At 41.5% G+C, this 24,959-nt stretch overlaps 2 protein-coding genes across 4 annotated transcripts; one reads left to right on the forward strand and one right to left on the reverse strand.

Annotated features, from left to right (window-relative positions):
* Positions 1-3,185: 3,185 nt before the first annotated feature.
* On the forward strand, positions 3,186-18,872 carry tpp2 (tripeptidyl peptidase 2). Of its 3 annotated transcripts, none has more exons than XM_070909973.1 (29): positions 3,186-3,350; positions 4,409-4,537; positions 4,720-4,815; positions 5,084-5,188; positions 5,336-5,460; positions 5,586-5,749; positions 5,980-6,134; positions 6,235-6,311; positions 6,391-6,518; positions 6,855-7,103; positions 7,212-7,327; positions 7,464-7,635; positions 7,764-7,921; positions 8,017-8,093; positions 8,173-8,279; positions 8,983-9,137; positions 9,360-9,476; positions 9,576-9,676; positions 9,787-9,883; positions 9,977-10,114; positions 10,296-10,540; positions 11,149-11,227; positions 13,089-13,127; positions 13,593-13,744; positions 13,851-13,947; positions 14,106-14,236; positions 14,406-14,655; positions 15,058-15,177; positions 15,397-18,872. In XM_070909973.1, exons 1-29 carry the CDS (start codon positions 3,186-3,188, stop codon positions 15,484-15,486), a joined length of 3,834 nt encoding a protein of 1,277 aa, XP_070766074.1. In that variant the 3' UTR covers positions 15,487-18,872. The 3 variants fall into 3 exon arrangements, with proteins under 3 accessions (XP_070766074.1, XP_070766083.1, XP_070766065.1); XM_070909982.1 differs by lacking the exon at positions 13,089-13,127 and having other exon boundaries at positions 14,406-14,508; positions 14,557-14,655; XM_070909964.1 differs by lacking the exon at positions 13,089-13,127.
* A 1,000-nt stretch (positions 18,873-19,872) lies between these two features.
* On the reverse strand, positions 19,873-23,405 carry LOC139285351 (uncharacterized). The gene is made up of 7 exons (XM_070905918.1): positions 23,255-23,405; positions 23,017-23,162; positions 22,582-22,699; positions 21,763-22,476; positions 20,734-20,870; positions 20,456-20,573; positions 19,873-20,258 (listed from the first exon to the last, which is right to left on the reverse strand). Exons 1-7 carry the CDS (start codon positions 23,403-23,405, stop codon positions 19,873-19,875), a joined length of 1,770 nt encoding a protein of 589 aa, XP_070762019.1.
* Positions 23,406-24,959: the final 1,554 nt, after the last annotated feature.

Raw genomic sequence — 24,959 nt, forward strand, 5'->3', positions numbered from 1 at the left:
TTTTACTTTTGGTACTTCAAGTATATTTTGATGCTAATATTTGACATAAGTACAAGTTTAATGCATGAATTTGATTTTTACTTTAATAAAATATCTGAGTACTTTTTTCCACCACTGACTGAATGTGCATTGTACCTGTGCGTGCATATCATGACGCAGTTAACAGCATCATTTGTGTGCCTTTGAATATCTCCTCTTCTCTGTGGCTATTTTCATAGATAATAACCATGGTATTACCCATGTTGTATAAATAACCTGTCAAGACAAGTTTATTTTGAAGAAAAGCTTGGTTATAGAATGGGGGAAAACAGTAATAGTATAGGTCCTTCATGTTGGCCACATCCTGCCAGCTGCATGTTTGTGCAACTTGTAGCAAGATGAGAGAGCGATTTGGGATCTTAACTTAACTTCATTTAAAGTTGATTTAGCCCAGCAGGTAAATCGAAAACTCTCCTCTTGACTATAACTTTGCATGCACATATGCATCAACACCAGTCAAATAACCATAATATAAGACTACAATGCAAGAGTCAAGGGTTGCCACTATCATGACATACCAAAGTAGCATCATATCTGCAAGCAGAAATGGGAGGAGGAGTATGCAGTTTTTGTAGCTGAATGCACGGCATCATATAGGGAAATAATGCTTTAAAGACGTTTATGACAGGAATTTATTTCCGTTTAGCTAAAGTGGCTACGCCCTGTGGTAAACCACAAGCCTGTGTGCGTAACTGTATGTGTGTGTGAGAGAGTGTTAATGGTATAAAACAGAGAAGCAGAGAAGCCCCTCTCGTACTTTGGAGGTCTAACTTATCTTGAGCAAAAAGATGAACCCAAGTGCCCAAGTATAAGCGTGACATCAAACAGTTTGTGCATATGTTTGCATGTGTATGCTTGACAATGCACAGCCATTGACAGAAAGAGGAAGAGAAGGCAGATGCTGATTCTAAGCAGATTAGTCAAAGGATGCTCACTGTTATTTTATTACGCACAAGCCAACCACCAGAGCAGCGTTTGAGGGCGTTGGCACACTGAAAATAACTGTGCACTTACAACTAACCCTCCCTACTGTGGCTTGTGCTTTTCTTTGTGGTACGAGCACACACCGTAACGTACATTGTACTCGTGTGCATGGATATAATATATGTGAGAGAGAACGAGAGTACTGAGTTGAACAGATGGCTATTGACATGTGCAAAGGTAATCCTGGTATTATGGAAAAAACAAAGGAAATCTCTATGAATAGAGCATGAATCACATCTGAGAAGAATGCATGTGATTTGATATGTGGCAAGAACACTAATACAACTTGAATTCACTGTCTCTGGGTGCATAGTTATCATATATATATATATATATATATCCAACTCACATAAGCAAATCCTCTGTGTTGATCAATTTGAATTGTTTCCATCCTCCTCCATTCTAAACACTGCATCTGTTGAAAATAAAAATACAAAAAGCAGAAATCATGCTGTAGGCTACAAATAGGGTTACAGAAAAACTAATGAGCAACACATGCAGACATGACTATAGTCCTTTCTTCCGTCCTTTCAGTTAAACCAGCAATCCAAGCATTTATCCAAGCACAACCTTTTGATCATCGGCCTCAGTCTCCGATCGTAAATGAGAAAAAGATAATTTAGTTTGTTAGTAGTAGTTAGTATAAATTATTATTATTTGTATTAGTAATAGTTTATTTTATGTCATATTCAGTCCAAATCTGGAGTCAGGGGAGATCTGTAGTTTAGATAATAACAGAAAGAAGGAAGAGAATACGAAATCTTTTGATATGTCCATTATGTTGTCCTTGACTACAGTACAAAATCAATTACTTTTGAATTGTAGCAGCAGTACTGTCAAACATTACCATGAATGACTTGAGCTTAGCATAGTCAGCCCTTAAGAGCAGAGAGCACTCAGTGTGACTGCAGCAATCACACAACTATCAGTATTATAGCACCACCTTGTGTGCATTTAATAGGTAGTGAACCCAACTACAAGATTTACAGGATGGAGGTGTTACTTGCTCCTGTGGCTGGTTTCACAAATCTATCTTAGACTGGTCTGTAGTTTTATGCCAGTCTTAATATTGCCCTTAGATTGGTCTAATGCAAGTTAGACAGTTTCGCGTAAATAAAGACATACTTACTCTAAGCCTAAAATGTTGCCTCCTGACCCCCAGGCTAACCCTGAACTAAGAGCCATGTTTTCATGGTAACAAACAGTGACAGCAGCTGTCCAGTGGCACCAAATGACAAAAAAAGAGGAAAACATGACTCATAACTTGTTGTTTTCTAACAATGTTGTTGAGTGAGCAACAAGAAGAGAGATTTTTAGACAGCACCGTAACCGGTTGGAAATATTCAGCAGTGAGGACGTTGTCAGTTGCGTTCGTTTGCCTGAGGAAAGTATTCTGAGCCAGAGTCAGCAAAATTACTGAGCTCTGCCACATGAAAAAGCCACAGCATCTCAGCTCTGCTACAGGTCTGCACTGAGTTGAGATTTTATTTCACTGGAAGTATTTTTAATATGGTTGTACTCTTGGCTAAATTCTCACAGTGAAATGTCTTTGACACTTGTATTCTTCCAGAAGGCTGCTGGAGTAAAGGGAGCTGAGCGGTTTGACGTGGTTGCTCTGTCAGCCATGTTTTTTACTTTGGAAAAAATTCATAGAAAATTAGTCCTATTTAAAAAAAAAAGGGAATTTAAACGTCTAATGTCATGTGACAGTTACTGATAAAACACCATGCAAATTGTGGTACACTCATACCTGGCCATAGGGTAAAAAAGCAAACTACCAGTGGCCCCTGGCAACAGTTTTAAAAGACCAGATACTGACACATAACCTCAAACTTTGATCAAATGCCTCCTTAAGGGCACTGTTGTTTCAGTTTGTGTTGTGTTAAGTGTTTAAATGGTCCTTATATCCAAACAAATTTCAGTTTCATCTGAAATCAAATGCCACAAATAAAATCAGCTGGCTAATGTGATTAACGCTATACCTAAGGTTCGCTAAAACATAAGCGACATTAGGTTAAAAGGACTGCTGAAGGTTACAGAGAGAAATGTGACGGTGCAGGAGAGTCGCACTGCCCCTTTAAACAGCTCTCCTCCCCGTCTCTCCCAGCGTCTTGCTCTCTTCCCCATTTCGCTGCTTTGTTTTCATAGTCGCTCTTTTGATCATGGCTGCTCATTCTACCGAAGAACCGTTCCCCTTCCACGGGCTGCTCCCCAAGAAAGAAACCGGCGCCGCGTCCTATCTCACCAGGTTCCCCGAGTACGATGGCCGAGGAGTGCTCATCGCTATCCTCGACACCGGCGTGGACCCCGGGGCCCCCGGCATGCAGGTAAATCTGACCGGCTGCCTCACGTTAGATAGGAGGTGGTTGGTGTAAGCTAGCAAAGCTAAAGGCCCAACTCATTCACATAATTTGAACACAGTCACCCAACGGCAACAGCTAGCTATGTAGTTAGCTTGCTAGCATTGGTGTATGATCATAACAACTAGCTAGTTGCTAGTTAGTTGTTATGATCAACTAGCTAGCAACTAGCTAGCTCTGTTGTGACAGTTAGCCTCATAACGTTAGCTTTTATGACAACCAAATCAACACAAAGTAATTGATAGCAAATGTTTTTTCCTGCTGTTAAATTTGTTTTTCGGTGCTAGTCTAATTTACAATGAACTAACTTAACGTTAGTTAACGTTAACTAACGTTAGTTGGCAGACCTGCTAGCATGTCAGACTGGCAGCTAACAGCTGAATTTGTCCGGTTTCCTTCACTCTCCTCAACAATTAACGTTACACTTTGTCCTGCCAATCGGTTAAATATTATTTGGCTGTTGCGACCAGATTAGTAGTAGCAAAAATAACTGATGGTAGGTTAGTTGTCGGTTAGTGAGCCGTAATTACAGGTTAACTGCCAAGTCACACTGGAATGTAGTTAGCTAGCTACACAGTACTAAATGAGTACATAAGAAGATGCCTACATACAGTTGTGTATGTGTAACTAGGTTAGTTGGCACATCAGTACACTAAATTAAGCTTAACCATTTCTTTTCAATCCCATATCCCCTTCCTTCACTCGTGCTTGGGCAGAAACTGAATCTGACCCCTATAGTGTACAGTATGTAAAGAAATATTGTACAATTTCCCCCCGGGGATCAATTAAGTATTTCTGATTCTGATTACTGTTGCAAGGCATTTGAAGTGTAATCACTCTTCAAGATGGTTCACACATTACTCAGATTTAAGCTCAGATTCAAAGTGTCCGGTTATCATTTGTTTTTAGTTTATGTCAATAGTCCTCCTTGGTCAGTATAAGTTACTGAGTATGTACTCTGCATCATTTTCAGCCTGGATTTCCTTATTGATTAGTGATTACTTTCTTCATTAATGCTTCTTTAGGTCACAACTGAGGGGAAGCCAAAGATCATCGATATCATTGATACAACAGGCAGCGGTGACGTGAACATGACCACAGTGGCAGAACCTAAAGATGGGACAATCCCTGGCCTCTCTGGTAGAACACTTAAGGTCAGTAAACATCTTTTAACATCTGTCCCATAGAAAATATTCAATTACAGGTATTCTCCTACATCTGAAATCATTTTAGATTTCAATTCTGCATTTGTAAATGTAACTTGCTAGATCATTAGACCTACATTTTCAGTATTTTTCTTCATATTTGTCACACCCTGTCTTTTTTTGTCTTCCAGATCCCTCCTGCCTGGGTCAATCCATCAGGGAAGTATCGCATTGGAGTTAAAAATGGCTATGAGTTCTTCCCTAAGGCTCTTAAAGAAAGAATACAGGTAGAAAGACATGACTGACATGAATATTACTGCACTAGGTCTGTCATTGGTTTGAATTTGCAACTGTAATTGTGCACAGAGTTTAGTGCTCTGGAGACGTGTGCACAGTGCTAGATGTACAGGGACTGAAACCCAAACACAAGTTTAGATTTGTATATCATATATAAAATGTATATTGTCAGAATCCTGTAGATAGAATGCATGAAAATCCATTGGCTTGTGAATGTTTTTAAGGTACTTTTGTTGTTATGGCTCTTTTGTCTACTAGAAAGAGCGAAAGGAGAAGATGTGGGACCCACCACACAGATCAGCACTTGCTGAAGTCTCTCGCAAGACAGAAGAGTTTGACCTCTCTCACCCAACACCCTCACAGGTCAGACCTACAACCTTGAGTTTTTTTTCTGTACTTGTAGGGTTTGCATGCAGTTGATAAAATCACAGTAATTCAGTGTTTCCTAATCAGATTTCTCTCTCCACTGTCTCTCTCGCATGAATCCCTCACCCTGGATCCTCTCTCCAGATGGAGAAGTTGCAGAAAGAAGAGCTGCAGAGCCAGTCAGAGCTGCTGGCATCTCTAGAAAAGAAGTACAGTGATCCTGGTCCTGTATATGACTGTGTGCTTTGGAACGATGGCACCACATGGAGGTAAGCCACACCAACTTTTTTCCTCTTTATATATGAAGTTCTTTACCATTCCTCTTCAGTGTCTACTACTGCTTACCAATAGTATATTATTCCTACTCACTGTCTGTTACTGTTTGTCTCATCAGGGCTGTAGTCGACACTTCAGAGTGTGGAGAGCTGTCCCAGTGCACTGTGCTGGGCTCTTACAGAGAGATGCAAGAGTATGCCACGTTAGGAAATGCTGAGATGCTTAACTACTCTGTCAATATTTATGATGAGGGAAACACACTCTGCATTGTCACCAGTGGAGGTGAGGTATCCCAAAGCACGTACAATTTCCCCCAGGGGATCAATAAAGTAATTCTGATTCTGGTTCTGTAATCTGTCTCTGAAAAGAAGATTTCATATGATTCAGTCAGTTAACAACAAAAAGATGTTCAGTGTAACAGTAAGTTATGGTATTTTACCCAGTTAAGGCTGCTTAATATGTAGATGTCCACAGTGTATTCTTCAGTTTAACTTGCTTGTGTTATTTTAAAGGGGCTCATGGGACACATGTGGCAAGCATTGCAGCAGGTTACTTCCCAGAGGAACCTGAGCGCAACGGTGTGGCCCCTGGTGCCCAAATCCTGGCTCTGAAGATTGGAGATACCCGCCTCAGCACCATGGAAACAGGCACAGGACTCATCCGTGCGGTATATTTCCCAGATTCTGTCAAATATTGATAAGCAGTTCACCTACCTTTTTGTTCATTTTTTTCACCCTTCAATCTTTTATCTGTCTTGTCACTCCAAGATGATTGAAGTCATCAACTACAAGTGTGACCTGGTTAACTATAGCTATGGGGAAGCCACCCACTGGCCCAATTCAGGGTAAGTAGCAGGGGGTGTGATTATGTGGGTTCGTTTTGCATTGCGCACTGTCACTGATTTTTGTCAATTTGTCTTTCAGGAGGATTTGTGAGGTGATCACAGAGGCTGTGCAGAAGCACAATGTGATGTTTGTTTCAAGTGCAGGGAACAACGGTCCGTGCCTGTCGACGGTTGGCTGCCCAGGGGGGACCACCAGCAGTGTCATAGGTACAAACGCTGATGACATGAGGATTTTATTTTAAACCTCCTATCAAGTGACCATCATTCAACTGTACACCTTCAAACTGCATGTAACCTCAAGTGTGAAAAAATAAAAAATAAATAAATGTAGCACGTATGTTCCAACATTTTCCGGAAAACATCACACTTGGTCATAAACAGACACATGCTGAAGTTAATAGTGTAGCCTGTTTAATTGTGTAAGTCAAGATGGCTGTATAGTTATTATTATTCACAGCAGCAAAGATAGAAACATATTAGCTTAAAGGATCTTAGCCATTGTGATGTTAAAGTAATTGGCATCCTGCTCCCTTCCCTCCTCAGGCGTTGGAGCGTATGTGACTCCAGACATGATGGTGGCAGAGTATTCCCTGAGGGAGAAGCTGCCTCCCAACCAGTACACCTGGTCGTCCAGGGGCCCCAGTACAGACGGGGCTCTGGGGGTCAGCATCAGTGCCCCTGGCGGTGCCATTGCATCTGTACCCAACTGGACTCTTCGTGGTACCCAGCTGATGAACGGCACGTCCATGTCATCCCCTAATGCCTGTGGAGGCATCGCACTAATCCTCTCAGGTGCGTCCAGGCTCATGAACTGATGCTAGACATGGGGATATTTTGCGTGTATGGAAGTGTGCGTGATTCCATATCTTATGCTAGTGTGATATTTGTGTAATTTAAAAGGACTGAAGCAGAACGGGATAAGTCCCTCTGTTCCTGCGGTGAGGAGAGCGCTGGAAAATACAGCTCTGAAGGTTGATGACATTGAGGTGTTTGCACAGGGCCATGGAATAATCCAGGTGACTTGACTATATTTCCTTTTATGCCTCTTGTAACGGTCTTAACATGTTATTTTATATTTATTGTAAGTATTTTGTTATTTCTTTAAATTATTTTTTGTGCCATCTAGTAATCTACTCCCTTTCTTCCTCTCAGGTGGACAGGGCATTAGACTACCTCACTCAACACGCCTCTTTACCCACAAGCCACCTAGGCTTCTCAGTAAGTGTAGGAACACAAAAAGGCATCTACCTCAGGGACCCAGCCCAAATTCTTGCACCCTCAGATCACGGAGTAGGAATTGAACCCATCTTCCCAGAGAACACAGGTACTGTTCATACTTACTGGCATAGTCATCACAGACATTTATTGTTTGCTTTACAGCATTTTATTTTCGTGCGGACAAGTGTTTTAATTTGTTTTACCCCATCTGTCTTCTTCTAACGTCCAACACAGGAAACTCTGAGCGAATCTCCTTGCAGCTACACTTGGCGCTCACCTGTGCCGCTCCTTGGGTCCAGTGTCCCTCCCATCTAGAACTGATGAATCAGTGTCGTCATGTCAATGTCCGCATCGATCCTGTGGGACTGAGAGAGGGAGTGCACTACACGGAGGTAGGGACAGGAAAGAGAGTAGGAGGAATTGATGGCCATTGTTTCTGAGTCTATTAATGTTAATCTAGTCACTTTGAGCTTTTTTTGTTTTTTAGGTGTGTGGGTATGATACAGCAGCACCTTCCTGTGGCCCCCTATTCAGAGTTCCAATCACAGTTATTATCCCTGCAAAGTAAGTTCTTGCATCATTATATACTCTTTCAGCAAGAGGTTTGTGTGTGTCCGACAGCCTTCTCTTTTTAATCTGACAGAGTGACAGATGGTCGTAATCAGGAGGTGTGTTTCATGGACATCCACTTCAGACCAGGCCAGATCAGACGCCACTTCATCACTGTTCCTCAGGGAGCCTCCTGGGCTGGTCAGTGTCTCTCTGTGTGTTTATAAGGGGTGTCTTTGTGCAAATGATATCGACAAATAATCACAAATAGTACCATTCCAATTTTCTTTGTTCATGTTATGAAAAATGTTTAAATTACATTCTGCTTTGATTCATAAAATAATGATGCATTTCAGTATAGCCTGTGCTTGAGGAATGACCTTACATTTCCATTTATCAGCTTTAATAAAGTATATTGTTTTCAAGTTTGGCCTCACATACTTGTTGTGTAGTGGCTTCTTAGCAGGGCTCAACACTAATGCTTACCAGTTGTTCAGGACCACTTTTATACTTGTTGGAAACCTTATCTCCTATATTTAAAAAAAACAAACAAAAAAAACGCTGCTTCCTTCAGCATCTGTGTCGATTGTTCCTCCCACAGTCCTCCTGCCTCGAGAGTGTTGCTGTCAAATTGATTTATTGTTGGAAATGGCAAAACAAATGCAATATAGCATGGGGAAAAAACAAAAATCCACCAGCCTTATCAAGTAGCCCACAAGTCATTAGTGAGAGATGTGACTTTAAATTACTTTCCTTTTTTCATCGAAGTAGAGATAGATGTGTTTAATCAAAATGTGGCTTTTTAATCTTTAACTCTTCTTGTCTTCCTCCCCCACCGCTTGCTTTTTCACCATCTGTCTTCTCTCTCCTCCTTTCTTCTGTTTTCCACCTCTCTCTCCTGCAGAGATCACACTGACCTCTCATTCAGGAGATGTGTCGTCAAAGTTTGTTCTCCATGCTGTGCACCTGGTCAAACAGAGAGCGTACAGAGCTAATGAATTCTACAAGTTCTCTTCACTGTTGGAAAGAGGCTCACTAACTGAGGCTTTCCCGGTGCTGGTATGTATATTTCATATGTAATATAAGTTTACTTGACTGGGATGTAACATAAGTCTGTAAATATATCAGAGTCGGCTAAAAAAATGCTAGTTGTCATCTGCAGTTCTCTGCCAGATGCCATCTGTAAGTGCCTGCAATGGAGGTCACTTCATTTCGTAGGTGAATACAGATAAGTATGACATAATGGTGTACTCATGTGTCTGTTTTTTGTCTCCTCTCCAGTCAGGTAGGGTAGTAGAGTTGTGCATCGCACGCTGGTGGGCGAGTCTGGGTGACGTCACAGTGGACTACAGCATCTCGTTCCACGGACTCAACATTTCCCCTTCACCCTTGCACATAGTAAGAAGAGTACAGACACACATTAGCAACACGGACAAGTAAGCTACAACCCAGACAGTATCAGTTCTCCGTTTGTAACTCTCATTTGTCTCTGCACAGCATGCATCAGAGGGAGTGACAAGTTTTGATGTGTCGTCGCCTCTGAGGTACGAGGAGGTGTCCCCCACTATCACCCTCAAGTCTTGGGTTCAGCCTCTCAGGTAACTGCTACACACACACACACACACACACACACACACACACACACACACGTATATTTTGTTGTTCCACATCAGTGCAGGTCATTGTTTCATCCCTGTTGTTGTTTTAGGCCCTTAAGTTCAAAGACAAAAGCCCTGGGAGCGAGGGACGTTCTGCCTAATAACAGACAACTCTATGAGATTGTCCTCACCTACAGCTTTCACCAGGTACCGCCAACACCATCAGCACTTTATATGAGTGGAAAATGCTGATTTCTTCTTTTTGTATGTGTATATAATCCTCTTTTGCTCTGTCCTCAGCCTAAGAGTGGAGAGGTTACGCCCAGCTGTCCCATGCTTTGTGAGCTGCTGTACGAGTCTGAGTTTGACAGTCAGCTCTGGATGCTGTTTGATCAGAACAAGAGGTTACTGGGCTCAGGGGACGCCTATCCACACCAGGTACACTGAGACACATGAAGAGCTTGCCCCTAAGATTACATGTTTTGTCTTTCCCAGATCTTCACTCATATCTGTAGTAGGCACATTTGTCAGGAGGTAAGATTGCGGATAAGAAGGAGAAGTTCCTGATCTGCATCCTATAAGCTAACACATCTCCCCTCTGTCTGTTTTACTCCTCCAGTATTCTCTGAAGCTGGAAAAGGGGGACTACACTGTGCGCCTGCAGGTCCGCCACGAGCAGTCCAGCGAGCTGGAGCGACTTAAGGACCTACCCTTTGTGGTTTCTCACCGTCTGTCCACCACACTCAGTCTAGATGTCTACGAGACACACCGGGCTGCTCTCTTGGCCAAAAAGAAGGCAAACTCTGTTACCTTGTGCCCGGGCGTCACACAGCCCTTCTACGTCACAGCCCTTCCAGACGACAAGTGAGTCAATTTAGCGAGGGACTTTTCTCTTGTATTGTACAATCTTATAAAAAGCCTTACTTTCGTAAGAAGTCAGCTGAACTTCATTGGTATGATTAGTGCCTGATCACAGAACAGCAGAGGCCTTATAGAAATAAAGACATTGCTTCAAAGTTCTCCATGACAGGATATCGCTGAGGAAGAAGCAGCTGTGACACTTAGTACAACTGTAGATCCTCTCAGACAGGATTGATTAAATTTGTTTTGAGAGGAAGCTTGTTTCCTGTGTAAACAGGAAAGAATTGTATCAATGATCCAATATGGGACAGTGCAATCTTTAATGTTGGAGAATAAAGCTCTTGAAGTTGTGATTTAAAATTGAGATATTTCTAGGCAGGGAACATTTATTCCTTTCAATATCTCCTGTTAAAGTACCTGTTATCAAAGGTATTAAACCTCAAAATACTCAAGGGTGGGTGCTCAAAGGTCAGAGCACTGCTTCAAATGTGCTTGTTTGGTTATCAAAAGCCTTCCTTGAATAAATATTTCAATATTCAGTATATTCATTTTGTTTGATGTTTCTGTCTTTATTCTCTCACTGTCTTTCTCCCTTTATTTCTATTTTTCAGGATCCCAAAGGGAACAAGTCCAGGATGCTTTCTTTCAGGCTCTCTGGTTGTCCCCAAGAGCGAGTATGGCAAGAAAGCAGTGAGTGGCCTTATTTGTTGTTACCCTCTATCCTCCAGAGCAGTAGTCAGTCCTGCTCCTCAGGATCTAAAGTCATTCTAGTTTTCAGTCTCCTCTTCCAATTCAGGACTTTTAAACATTGTTGTGTGACCACATAACAAACGGCACTGCTGGATATATCGGCCTAGCTTGCCAATCCTTTAGTTTGACCTGATTTAATGATAAAAATCTGTAATTCATTCTTTAAATATGTGATACTTGTGATCCCGAGGATCAGGGGTGAAGACCAGTGCTCCAGTGATTGTTGTTTTCTCTTTTTTAAGGTTATGTATGGTTTATCTCTTCACCTTCAGACCTGATCTAGTCTGCATGGCACTTTTTACTTTTTCTCCCTCATTAGCCTTTGCTCATGCTTCTACTGTCAGTCCAAAAACACAATTTGATGTTGCTCTTGTAGGGTTGGGCGATATGGCGGTAGAGATTTGGAAATACCGGGCTGGATTCTCGCGTGATTACTGTATAGTGATATATGCCGTTACCATGATATTAAAATAACATGGTAGAGATTTTGACCATATCGCCCACCCCTATGCTCATGCCATCACATCACCTCTGTCAGATCTCGACACTCTGGATCTGGCTGTTAATTGGCTCATTTGATTGCAAAGTAGAATAAAATAAAATATTAAAAAATATTTTTAGTTGCTAACACGATCAAGTCAAAATGAATCTGTCAGCTTCTTCTGGACCGGCTTCACTGCTGCCTGCAGGGACACTTGGTTGCAAAATGGTTACTAGTGCTGGGTATTAATAGACATGTTTCAATATTAGTGAAGATATGATTCCTGGGTTTCAGCACCAGTGCCAAAATGATATTTCTTTGAAACCTTAATTTTGATCTGAACGCCTTTTTCAACATAACCAAAGTTCTAAAATGTTAAATGTCTAAACTCAAGCAGATAACAAAATATTTTTCCAAATAAAGTGCTCTAAAAGAGGCCAAATTTTGATTGAATTCAGAATCTATTTGAAGAATTAGTAAACGAGATTATGAATGTGACCAGCTGTCTGTATTTAACAGTTTTCCAAAGTTTGTGCTACAAACACATTTTGGTTTGATACCCAGCCCTAATGTTCACACGTGTTGTCTTCAGAGGGAAACAAATTACACAACAGAAAATTATATCATCACGTAATTAGCACAGCTAGTATGTGTTACTTACTACTTTCTATCGAGCCCACTCAGAGGTGTGTGTGCGACAAACCACAGAAATCGATCCGAGCTTACTCTCACTATCTCCACGGGCTGCATGTGCTCCTCTTTACCTCAATAAGGGGTTGTCATATCACACACACGTCTGAATACTTTTGTTTTAACAGCTTCCATGTGTCTTTGGCTGAACTTGCCTGTCTCAGTGGCTGCAACACAAAGATCTTCCAGTCAAACTTCAGCACCCATGTACAAATCAATATTTATTTAAATGTTTTTCATATTGTTTCACATTGCATTGCTGCAGATCAGTGTGTTGTTTGAGTCTCATACACACAAGAATTTTACTTTCATCAAGTCAAAGATTCACTGTGAACCCGTTAGTTATATTTTACTGTAGTTTTCAGTACTGAGTGAAGATGCAGTGCTCAACCCTTGTGGCAGAGCAGATGCAGGAAAGTTGATCAGATTTGTTAGATGTGAACACAAGATGGAAATCTGAACAAGGATTAAACCACTGTTTACCACTGTACCATTTATTTAAGTGACAGGTAAGGTGGATTAGACTCTTGAGTCTCTTAGTGAGGATGAAATTTAAAATGAAGAAAGAGAGAATCCTTATTGGTGTGTTTGTGTTGTCTCTTCCTCACTGTGTGTTATTCTGACCACCAGGGGCAGGCCTCTGCAAAACGACAAGGAAAGTTTAAAAAGGTACTGGATGAGCTAGAAACACTGTACAACAGAGCGTCCACTGCTCTCTTACCATCAGGAAATGGCTTATTCCTTACCTTAAGATGGGATTTGTTATATCTTCATTAATAATGTCAAAGCATGTCAATATTGCTGTATTGAGATATGCAACAGTCTAGTCATAATAGGTATTTATTTTGAAGTTTTCTGGTGGTCAGTAAAATTTACTAATATATCCATAAGTATTAACATCAATTGATAATGAGCACTACTTTAAACTTGTATAACTGGGTATTAAAACGCATTTTTCTTAACTGATTTAAAGAGAGATAACCAGGAGGTGTTTGGAGTCAAAGGACATGACATTGGTAGGAAGAGGGTGAGAATTTGGGATGCTGATTCAGAGTAGTAAAAGAGGTCATGGATATTGTTGAATGTATCAGTTATTGGTTTTGGACTAAACTATTTTTTTGTGTGTTCACACAGGATATTGTTCCCGTCGTCTACCACTTAATTCCTGCTCCGAACAAAACAAAGAACGGAGGGAAGGAGAAGGACAAGGAGGGAGACAAAGAGAAAGACGTGAAGGAGGAGTTTGCAGAAGCTATGAGAGACCTTAAGATTCAGTGGATGACAAAGTGTGCACAGTTACTCATCTGTATTGCTCAGAAACATATTTCCTGCTTTGCCTTATTCTTTTGATTCTCTCATAACCATCTGTCGTGTTCTCCCTTTGCTGTTCAGGTTGGACTCCAGTGCCGTCTATGATGAACTGAGGGAAAACTACTCTGATTATCTCCCACTGCACGTGCAAAGACTGCACCAGCTGGACTCTGAAAAGGTAATGGCACACAGCAGCAAGAGAAAAGGGAAACGGAGGAAGCTCTGACAAGATTTAAATCCCAGGAGAACTGAATTATTTTGTTCCAGATGTTCGAGTCTAAACTATCCAATGATCTCTGCTCATAGTCATTTATCCTTTCTCCTGTTTGTGTTCAGGAGCGTGTAAAACGTCTCAGAGAGGTGATATCAGCAGCTGACATCGTCATCTCCCACATCGACCAGACGGCCTTGGCTGTTTACCTCACCATGAAGACAGACCCACGTCCTGATGCCGCTTCTATCAAGACGTATGTCACACTGAAAAGAAGTATTAATAGTACAAACACATCATTAGACTCGTTCATCAAGGCATACTCAGTTGATAGTAAAGAGGCAAGCAGAGGGAGCAGATCATGCCAACAAAAACTGCTGAACCTCAAGGCCTCACTCTGACCTGTCTGAACGTCTGTGTTTCAGTGACATGGAGAAGCAGAAGTCGTCTCTGCTGGACGCTCTGTGCAGGAAGGGCTGCGCTCTGGCTGACCAGCTCCTGCTGCCCCCTGGGCCTCAGGACGGCGCCGTTGCTGTTGCCACGGGACAAACGGCAGCAGAGGAGGTTGTGGAACAGGTGGCCAGCAGCTCTGACGACACCCTGCACAACGTGGCTAAAGCCCTGATGGATACATTTTGGGAGGTGCAGAAGTGGGCGGAGCTAACTGACTCCAAGGTGAGCCAAATGGTTTTAGAAAATGAAGGAAAGGCCAAAGTTGTTCCGCTGTAATGGAGGACAGTTAAGTGAGTTAACTGTTCTAAGCATTCTGATGTGAATATATCTGCCAATTGAGATTAAAGGATACGCCTGACGATATTCTGTAATTTTATTATTGTCAGCAAATCCCAAAAAGACCAAAACCAACAATGTGTTAATTTGTCTCTCAATGCTTTTTGACTTCCCTCCCCCCTCTGTGGCACTCAGAATACAGAATATCCCCAGACTTATCATTCAATAATAACATTGTATAATAAGGACCTCACTTTTTTGGATGGTCGCCATAAAGCCACTTTATATTAATTCAATAAATGTTAAGTTGATATATTTTGTTTGTCTTTCATCTTTTCTGCTGCTCAGGTGTTGATGTTTTCATACAAACACGCCCTTGTGAACAAGATGTACGGCCGAGCCCTGAAATACTCCTCAAAGATGGTGGAGGAGAAGCCCAGCAAAGAGAACATGAGGAACTGCATCCAGGTACGAGAGCAGTGACAGCTGATATCTGTTCAATAAAATATTAGATGTTTGCTAGATATTTTTGACTGCTTACTCTCCAAAAACTAGTATAATAATAATAATAGTAATAATAATAATAATAATTTAAAAGAATGTGATTGAATTTCAGCTTTGTTCCCTTGGAGTCACACAGTTCCTGTTAGTTTTTTTAATTCTGTTTATTTTATCATTATTTTCCAGCTCATGCGACACCTGCGATGGACACACTGCGCCACCTTCAGTGAGAACTGGCTCCCAGTCATGTACCCCGCAGACTACACACCATTCTAGGCACAGAGACACGCACACGCGCACACACGCACACACGCACACACACGCAAACACACGCACACGCACACACACGCACACACACACACACACACATACATACACATACACATACATGCATGAGCAGCATGGCCATACATGGTCCATTACATGGTAACTTCGATATCATGTCCCTCAGGGTCACATGGTCTATGCATCTGGTTTTTCCAAGTTTAGATGTAGGTGAACACCAAAATGAAGGATAACAAGGCAACAGTGTAAATGGTTTGATACACTCGACACCTTTGTCCTGTCTTTTAATGTCTCGTTGAACATTACATGAACATCGCATTTAATGCTAAAAACTCTTGCCAAGGCTTGACGATACTGTAGCTCAGTGCTTTTAGTTGGGTGTTATCCTTTATTATGGTGTCTTCTACACAGTTGGAGGCTTTCACATCCACCCATCCTCAGCTGTCCGGACTCTATATCATATAAATAACCTCATTCTCCCATGTAAATACTGTAAAAGGGCCAGTGTGGACTCTGGGGATGCATCCCAAGTCTTTAAAAAAATAATAACTGTGACCCCGGCTACTCACTCTCAAACAATCAACAGCAGAAAAACTTATAGCTGGCCGTCATGAGGAGAGGGAGGAGGACTTGCTGCTGCACGATGTTCGGACATACGAGGGCACGCAGAGTCTGCCTGAAATAAAAGGGAGGCTTGGACAGAACTTAATATCTTTCTTTTGTTTTTTGATTGTTCCAGCCAGGCCGGGGTGATAAAGTTAATATTTAGTCTTATGTGTCCTTTTAGGCTCTGACTCGCGTACACAGTCTCAGAACACAAAACGGTGTTGAGGTGCCTTTCTACATGTACCTTACCTTTTCTGATGGTTTGAAAAACAGTGCGAGGGTTTTGACCACAGGAAGCTGCAGAATCAGTAGCATCAGTCAACACTCAGCCGCTTGCAGTCATTTCACCCATCAGCCTTTGGTGTCAAATGCGGGTTTTAAAGCTCCCACCGGCAGTATGATGTGTCCGTGCACTGTATGCAGGCCGTCAGTGACTTGTCAGGTAATAGGAAGCCAAAAACACATTTTCACGGCTTCTACTTACCCCCAGAGGTGTTGGCCACCCACTTCATACTGCTGTTACTTGAGCAGCACATTTGACAACCATCTAATAGACCTCACTAATATGACAGATGCAGTTGTGGGCAGCGGCAGGATGTTCAGATCAGATTTCATTGTAAAATGTTCACACAGTGTTAGATGTATCTCTGCAGCATTCAAAATGTTGCATTTGTACACAGTGTCATAAAATGATGTACATACACATAACGTAAAAAATATTAAGATGCAATAGGTATATAATACAAATATTATTCTAATTGATGTATTTTGCATATATGCATGTCTTCTAGGATGTAAGGAAAAAAACATAGTTTTATTTGGAAGTAGATTTTAGTTTGTTTCAATTTGAAAGATTTTTAATCCCAAACAGGATTCTGATGATATCCACTGTTTTTTTCCATGAGTGTGTGTTTGTGAATGACTTCACGTGTACTTGTGAGCATATTTTGTGTACATGAACATTTTCTTCCGACAGAAATTAGAGGGGGTTAAGCATGCGTTTTGTTTTTCTTCTGATATCTTATTTACTTTAAAGGACCATGTCCGTGGGTTCATACGTTTTATCTGATTTACTATAAATCCCATATGCTTTACATCACCATTTTGCACACTATGTTATTTTAGACCAGGCAGCTTTTGGATTTCATTAATTTCTCTACAAAATAATAATATTAGCAGACTCTTAAACTTGCTTGAGTTGTATGAATCCACACTGAACACCAAGTCTGCATTAAAGGCCACACAGTCCCGATGAGTTTTTGAATGTCATGAACTCCTAATAGATAACTTTAACAACATTTTTCCTCCAAAACTTTCCCTTTGATTGGTGCTTGTTTAGTCATGAACATTGAATGTCACAAAAACGTACATCAAATTCGAAACCATGTTTTCAGCCACCATTTTAATCGAAGTTGCAATATCTCTGCTTGAAGAAGCTGATTGATTTGAAAAGTCTTCAGTGCTTTATTCTGAAAAGATGATGCAGCTTTGACAAAAAATTAATGCACACTTGATGTTGATGGTTGGAAAAAGGCATCTGAAAAGTTGGGAGCTAAAACTTGTAAAACCACTGCTATGGTCCTTTATAAAACATCTCACCTGAATCATGTAACAAATGAGGACACGCGCCTGTTTTCATAGTGCCAGTGCAAAAGAGGACCATGCTAAAGATACAAACTATATATTCACTTTTTATCTTTTATATTTGTGATTCTTAACCTTTATCGCTCATAGATCTGTAAAACAAAAAGTGTGACTTCCTGTCACAGTCTGTAGTATTTGTTTAACCAAAGAATGATTTCCTCTTGTTAAGTTGGTGTAATTGTCAAAGGAAGTATGAAGGCTGAAAATGATAGTTTTACCAGAAAGAATAAAAATGATAAAATTGGACCTAACCATATTGAATAGAAGAGGGAAACAGATTTGCCCTTAAATCATCAAACCACCCAATCTGAGAACCACTGGTTTAGACATCATGGCTCTAAATTATTGGTTTAATCTTTCCCTGATGTCGTTTTAAGTCTTCTCACAAGTGGAAGGTGCATGCTTAAGAATGTAAAAGCAGCTGCTTTCAAGCCAAGGCCTTTCATCCTCATGGGAGTGTTTTCTGGGATGGCCGTACATACACAGCGAATCAGTGGTCACAGCTCATGTTTACCTTGTGTTTCTGTTTTTGTCTGTGACTTGTGTGCACTCTCTGCAACAGCCTCTTCGAGCACGCAGGGGTTTACTGGAGTCAGTTGGGTTTCTGACAGAGTTTGTGCTCATCATCTTTTACTTTTTTGCGTCTTCCTTTTTTTTCTCCTCTCTTCTCTCTCCTGTGTTTGGGGTTTGGTTCAGACAGATGTCACGTTCAGGGCTCAGCTGTCTACAAGTACGCGTTGCCAATGACAGTCTCTCCAAAAATGGCCTTAACTTTCACCACCGGACTTGTACCGTCCATTTCTGGCACCAAACAGACTTCTCATATCTGTTGCTCTCACTCTATTGGTGTCAGGAAACACTTGCTTCTTCTTCTTCTTCTTCTTCTTCAGAAAATGCTTCTTCTGGATGTTGAGTGTTTATATTTATAGTCATAAAATCTAGTAAATGCCAATATTTTACAGAATGTTATGAGATAAGGTTGTATGCTCTTAGTATTATTTTATACCCATTCTTCCTCGATGATGTGGGAAAGACCCGAGCTACTGTTACACTATTTTGTGGTCACATGGAATTAAGTCACAAACAAGGAAAACAACACTGAATAAAAATGATTTGGAAGAATTAAAGTGTGCCCTGGTCATCACTTGTACATTTTCAGCAGTGGTCTGGACCACATGTCCCCTGGGAGTGTCAACCCATCTGATCAAAGCTTCTATAATTTTGTTGTGTTTTGTAACATGAATTACACGTTGTTTGTTTGAAGCTTTGCAAGTGAGTGGTTTTACTCTTTTCATTACCTACATTACCTCTACATGTGAAAAAGAAGAACGTGGAATCCTCGCATTTGAGAGGCTGGAACCACCAAAAGATGGCCTGTCAAACAATTAATCGACTATTTATTTCACTTTCACACTGAGATAATTGATGTGATTGTAATGAGCTAGTCTTGAACTTTATGTGGCACAGGTTTGATCTTTTCAGGCTAAATATTGTGTCATATCTGGAGTGAGAAAGTTCATCAGATCCTCTATAAGACATATCAACATATTATGTTTTAAATCTTTATGTACGCAAACTTAGCTAGCAGAGAAGATTACCACACATCTGATGAGATAATGGGCCCCTGGGTGCACACAGGGTAAAGGCCCTCTTCCTACATTTATAGTATATTGTTCTCACTTGAGATGAAGAGAGGCTGTCTCAACGCTCACCACACCTTCCTGCCACCACAGATCCAAATTGACACTCCTCCCCACTGATATTTTACAAATATACATAAAAAACATAAGAAATCATCAAAGGAAGCCTTTGATGCAGGTTAGATTTCCTTGTAGCTGAGCTATTCTGCTGTCAAACATACTGTATCTTCCGTGTATGCACTGTGCTGCTGTATCATATTGGAAAAAATAAACAAAATATGATACAACTAAAAAGTGGATCCTACTCCCTACAGGCAGATAAATATTAAATGACTTGCATTTGGTTCAGAGCATGTAAGGGAGGCCTGAATATTTTTGACTGAGCCCTTGGACTTTCAAAAGAGTCACTTTAAACAGAGGCTCTGACTTAGGGCCCCCCGGGGCCTATACCCAGCAGGGCCGTTGAGTAATCCATCCATATTGTCTCTCACTTTCTACATGTTGCCATGAAGATCTTCATCTCCCCGTCTTCAGCCAGCAGGCTTGTGTGAAAAGCCTTTTTAAAGTTCTCAGTGAAAGTCAGATCAGTCTCAAACCTGACCTTGTTGGCCCAGATCACAGTCGTTCCCGGTTTGCAGAAATGCTTCATAGTGACCAGGAGCTCGTCCAGGAAGTCGTGGTGGTAGACCACATCAGCTGCCAGCACGTAGTCGTAGTGATGTGCAGACGTAGGGTAGGTTCGCTCCAGGTCGTGGCCCCAGGACAGAGCTGCCACCTGGGGCGTGTGCCTGCAACGCCCCCTGGTGTTCCTCATCACATTGGCCCGGAGGTTACTCAACACCTCGGGTAAGTCTGTGGCTGTGACTGAAGCTCCTGAGGATGCAGAAACAGGACTGTCATCGCCATAGCAACAATAACAGTAAAAGGACAATGCACATTTCTCGTTTCTGTTATGAGTTACTTATTAGTTTGTGTATCATGCCATGGGGACGTTTCCAAACTCTTTCCATGTTTCCAAAAGTTGAACGACTGTGATGTTTGCTGTCTGAACTGAACTGGAGGCTGCTCACCCAGTAGACTGGCCACAATGGTAACCAGTCCTGTTCCTGCTCCCAGCTCCAGCACCTCCTTTCCCTGCAGGTTCAACCTCTCCCTGTTGTTGTCCAGGAAGGAGCACAGAGCCAACGCCTGCAGAACAAACAGATACAGACCTCTTACTGTCTCTTGCTGATGGAAAACCGTTATGATTTTGAAAATATTAACCAGAATCAAAGTTTTCTATTTATGTATCCAACTATTTCTATAACCGGCAATGTTGTATTTATTTAATGTTGTCAGAGGTACTCACTGCTGGCCACATCACCGCTCCAAAGGAGTCTATGGACTCATGAATGATGATGTCCTGCCCTGCGTAACGGTAGAGATCTTTATCAATGCTGATGCTGATGATGGGAGCCCAGGCTGGTGCTCTGTCCTGCTGCACAGCTGTTTGTGTGATGCAGAGAGGATAGATTTTAACAGAGGTGAAACAATAAAGACAAAAATACTAATACACTGTGAACACGCACTGACACAGCATTAACATGAAACTCAAGCTGGTGAGTCAGTAGCTTGATAAGATGCTATAAAAAGACACACATCAGTGCTCTGACAGACACAAGACAACATCATTTTGTGTTTGAACTAAATAACCTCACTGCGTCACAGAGTCCCGGCTTCTCTTCCTTATAAGTTCAGACACTCTACACCAGTGGATGAGTACATCACTGAGTTTCACTGAGGACAGTTGATAATAGTTTTGGCCTCACCATATTTTGGTTTTACCGCGTGTCTCACATCTCAAATTTAATTCTTGCCACTAATCTTGCCAGATACATTAAAGTCCCAAAGCTGTTATTTCACTTAAGAGTAAACTGCCAAACCATGAGACAGCACTTTAAGTTGAGACGGACAGAATTAAAAACTAAAGGGAAAGAAATGTCGTACCGTCTTATAATTTGGATCCGTATTTATGGCTTTAAAAAAAAAAAAAATCATAAGGTATGAAAAACACTGGTTTAGCACATTAGCATGCTATAGAGCCTCACCGCTAGCATGGCTAAAGATTGAACATCAATATCAGTTTCTTTGTTACTCTAATTAATCTGTAAATAGTTTGCACTGAAGAAATAGTCCCTATAATTCAATTCAATAAAGGTTTATTTATTTATATAGCGCCCACAGATATCTCAAAACCTCTTCACGTCTTCATGGTTATGTTTTTTCTGCAGTTTGGGTGAACTGACCCTTTAAACACAAGGAAATAACTCCTGTAATACTTTTGATACATGTGTTGATACACAAATGTGCATTCTCTTAGATCATGTAGAGGACTCACCTGTAACATCTTCATCACTGGCTGTGGTGCTGCTACTTGAATCATCTTTATCCTTCTCATCTTTGAGGACCGTTATCTCCTCCATCTCCTCCTCTTCATCAGACTCATGCTTGTTTTCTTCTCCTCTTTCAGGCTCTGACACATGAGGCTCCTCTGTCACATCATTATCATTTTCTTCTCCTTTACGTTTTTCTTTATCCACATAGTGATTGTGTTTTTCCTCCACAAGCTTTTCTTTGCCCTCCTCATCCTCAGACCCCTCCCTCTTTCCTTCCTCCTTCTCTCTCTGCAGATCGTGGATTTCCAGCCCCACCTCACCTTCTCCCTCTTCTTCTCTACATGTTGCCATGAAGATCCTCATCTCCCCGTCTTCAGCCAGCAGGCTTGTGTGAAAAGCCTTTTTAAAGTTCTCAGTGAAAGTCAGATCGGTCTCAAACCTGACCTTGTTGGCCCAGATCACAGTCGTTCCCGGTTTGCAGAAATGCTTCATGGTGACCAGGAGCTCGTCCAGGAAGTCATGGTGGTAGACCACATCAGCTGCCAGCACGTAGTCGTAGCGGTAGACGGATGTAGGGTAGGTGCCCTCCAGATCGTGGCCCCAGGACAGAGCTGCCACCTGGGGCGTGTGTCTGCAGTGGCCCCTGGTGTTCTTGCAGAGGTTGACTCTCAGGTTGTTCAGGACCACTGGAAGGTCTGTAGCTGTCACCCAGGCACCTGAGGACAGTATGAAAAATCATTAAACTCTTTTTTATTTCTTGTTTTCTGACTGACTTGTACACATGACTCTGTGCAAATGGCAAATAAAGTTGAACCTCTTACCGAGGAGCGCTGCTACAATAGACACAAGGCCAGTTCCTGCTCCAATCTCCAGGACTGCCTTGTCCACAAGACTCAGCTCTTCACGATGAGTGTCCAGGTAGTGACAGAGAGCCAGAGCCTGAGGGCATCAAGATGATTTTGAGAAATGTGTAAGTGTTTTGGGATTTGGGGCTCTCCTGTAGCTTCACTGGGATAGTTAATTATGGGCCAGAGTACAAAGATGAGATATGATTTACCAACAAGGTCTTTGTAGATTGATAAGTACCAGTGGTTATTATGTCTCCAGAGTGGAAGTCTAAGTGCCTCAGTGTGGAGGCAGCAGCATGTTGATATATGACATCCCCATAAACCAGAACTGACACTGTGACATGTGATGGCATCTTTAAACAGAGCCATCCTACAAAATACAGTAATGACAAATGAGGTGCCACTCACCGCCGGCCATATCATGCCTGCATAGGAGTCAAGAGCCTCTTCGATTTTGATCTCCTGCCCGACATAATAGTACACCTCTCTACACACTCTGTAGAAGAAACACGGAGCCCAGGCTGGTCTTTGTTGCTTCTGAACGGCCGATTCATCTGAATGACACAAAAGTCAGATGCTCAGGTCCCTGCTGTGTGTGAGTTTGGAAGGCGTTATTTCCTGCTTTTTAACGCACAGTTCGTCTTACTTTTTTCCACCTCTTCTTTATCTTCCTCATCCCCATCTTCCTCCTCCTCTTCCTCTTCTTCTTCCTCTTCTTCTTCCTCTTCCTCCTCTTCTTCCTCTCCGCTTCTCATATAATTGGTTTCCTCCAAAAAGTGGGTGGACAAAGTATCCATGTAAAATCCTGTGCACTGTTGGACAGATATTATCAGTTACGCATGATTAATCTTTTTTAATCTCAACAGCTTTTTTCTCGTAACTTAGTTATCCTTCTTCTGTGCCTTTTATGGGTTTGATACTATTGTTATTATTTAAACAAGAATAAAAGAAAACAGACAAGGGGATGACAAGATTAGAATATTCTATTCATATATTAATATATATTTGCTTACTTTTTGCTACTATGATATCAGCCTTTCTCTCCATGTTCATATAGTTATTTCTTTTCTTTTGACTCTAACGGCTGTCCTACACTTTAGCCGGATAAATAAGGCAAAACAAGTCTGGGAGAACACACCCCTCCAATGTGACCATAAAAACAGTCAGAGAACATAGGGGGCACTTTTCCAAACCCGAACATACTATCCAAATTATTGTTAAAAAAGTTCTCTCTACAAGTACAAGTACAAGTAATATAGTGATAACAACCTACCTGTGACCTTTGACCTACCTGCTGCTGCTTTGCTTTCCAGTGAAAGATTTCAGGAGCAATCTGACTGCATCTGGAGACCTCTGAGTGCAAGGTTATAGAGACTCAGCATCCTGCTGGACACACCCATCATCATCACAAGGGCATGAGGGTATTTTTAGAGCCTTGCCCAGGAGAAATATATACAAGCAAGATACAGAAGCAGAGCGCACGTAGATACAAACACAGACACACACACCAACGAAGATGACTTGGTGAGCGAGCCAAACAACAGGAATGTCATGATACCAACAGCCACGGATCTTTGATACCAGTGTTGCTTATGGACTTCACTGCTGGTGCTTCCTGGAAACCTTCACAGCCTGTAACCTCATACTGGATATAATTTGAATGGATATGATTTATAAGGTACAATAAATCTGTAGAAACTGGGTTTTGCACTAACTCTGCTGAATGATTTCAAGCTACAATGATCAAATAACTTTTCATGAAGATTGTGAGTTCAAACCAGTCCAGGTGCAGGTGCATGTTGTGCTGGCAATGCATCAGCTTTATTTAGTAGTCTACAAATAGTCCCACACAGGGGGACAAGCCCCCCTGAAAACCAGGCCAATATCTGATTTGTGTTGGCTTGAAAGCATTTTTACAGAGAGCCCTTGAATGTGTAAAAATTAAAATAAATTTTAATGGCTGTTAAGTTGGTGTCACTTCCTCAGCAATACTTTTGTACTTTTCTTATCACGTAAAAGTCTATGTGAAAATGACGCATGTAGTCTGGAAGGTTTCCATGTTGTTGCTCACTTGTTTGCTTTTCCTGCAATGGCCTCAATTGCTTAACCAGAGATGGGAGGTAACAGTATCAGGCTGGCATGCAATGCCCGTGAATCAACCCCTCCGAGAAAAGAAATAAGGGGGCTCCTTTAATATAAACCTCAATTAGACCTCTCTTGCTGCCCAACTGTGTTGTTGATGTGGAGCCCTGTTGGGATGAAAGGTAAGAGTTTTAATGCTTGATGACAGGCAGCATCTGTCTCTCAGTTAAAGGTTGTTTGTTATCAAGACAGTTTTCAGCTGTTGAGTA

This window comes from Enoplosus armatus, chromosome 1, assembly GCF_043641665.1.
Source record: "Enoplosus armatus isolate fEnoArm2 chromosome 1, fEnoArm2.hap1, whole genome shotgun sequence".
Taxonomy (NCBI): domain Eukaryota; kingdom Metazoa; phylum Chordata; class Actinopteri; order Centrarchiformes; family Enoplosidae; genus Enoplosus; species Enoplosus armatus.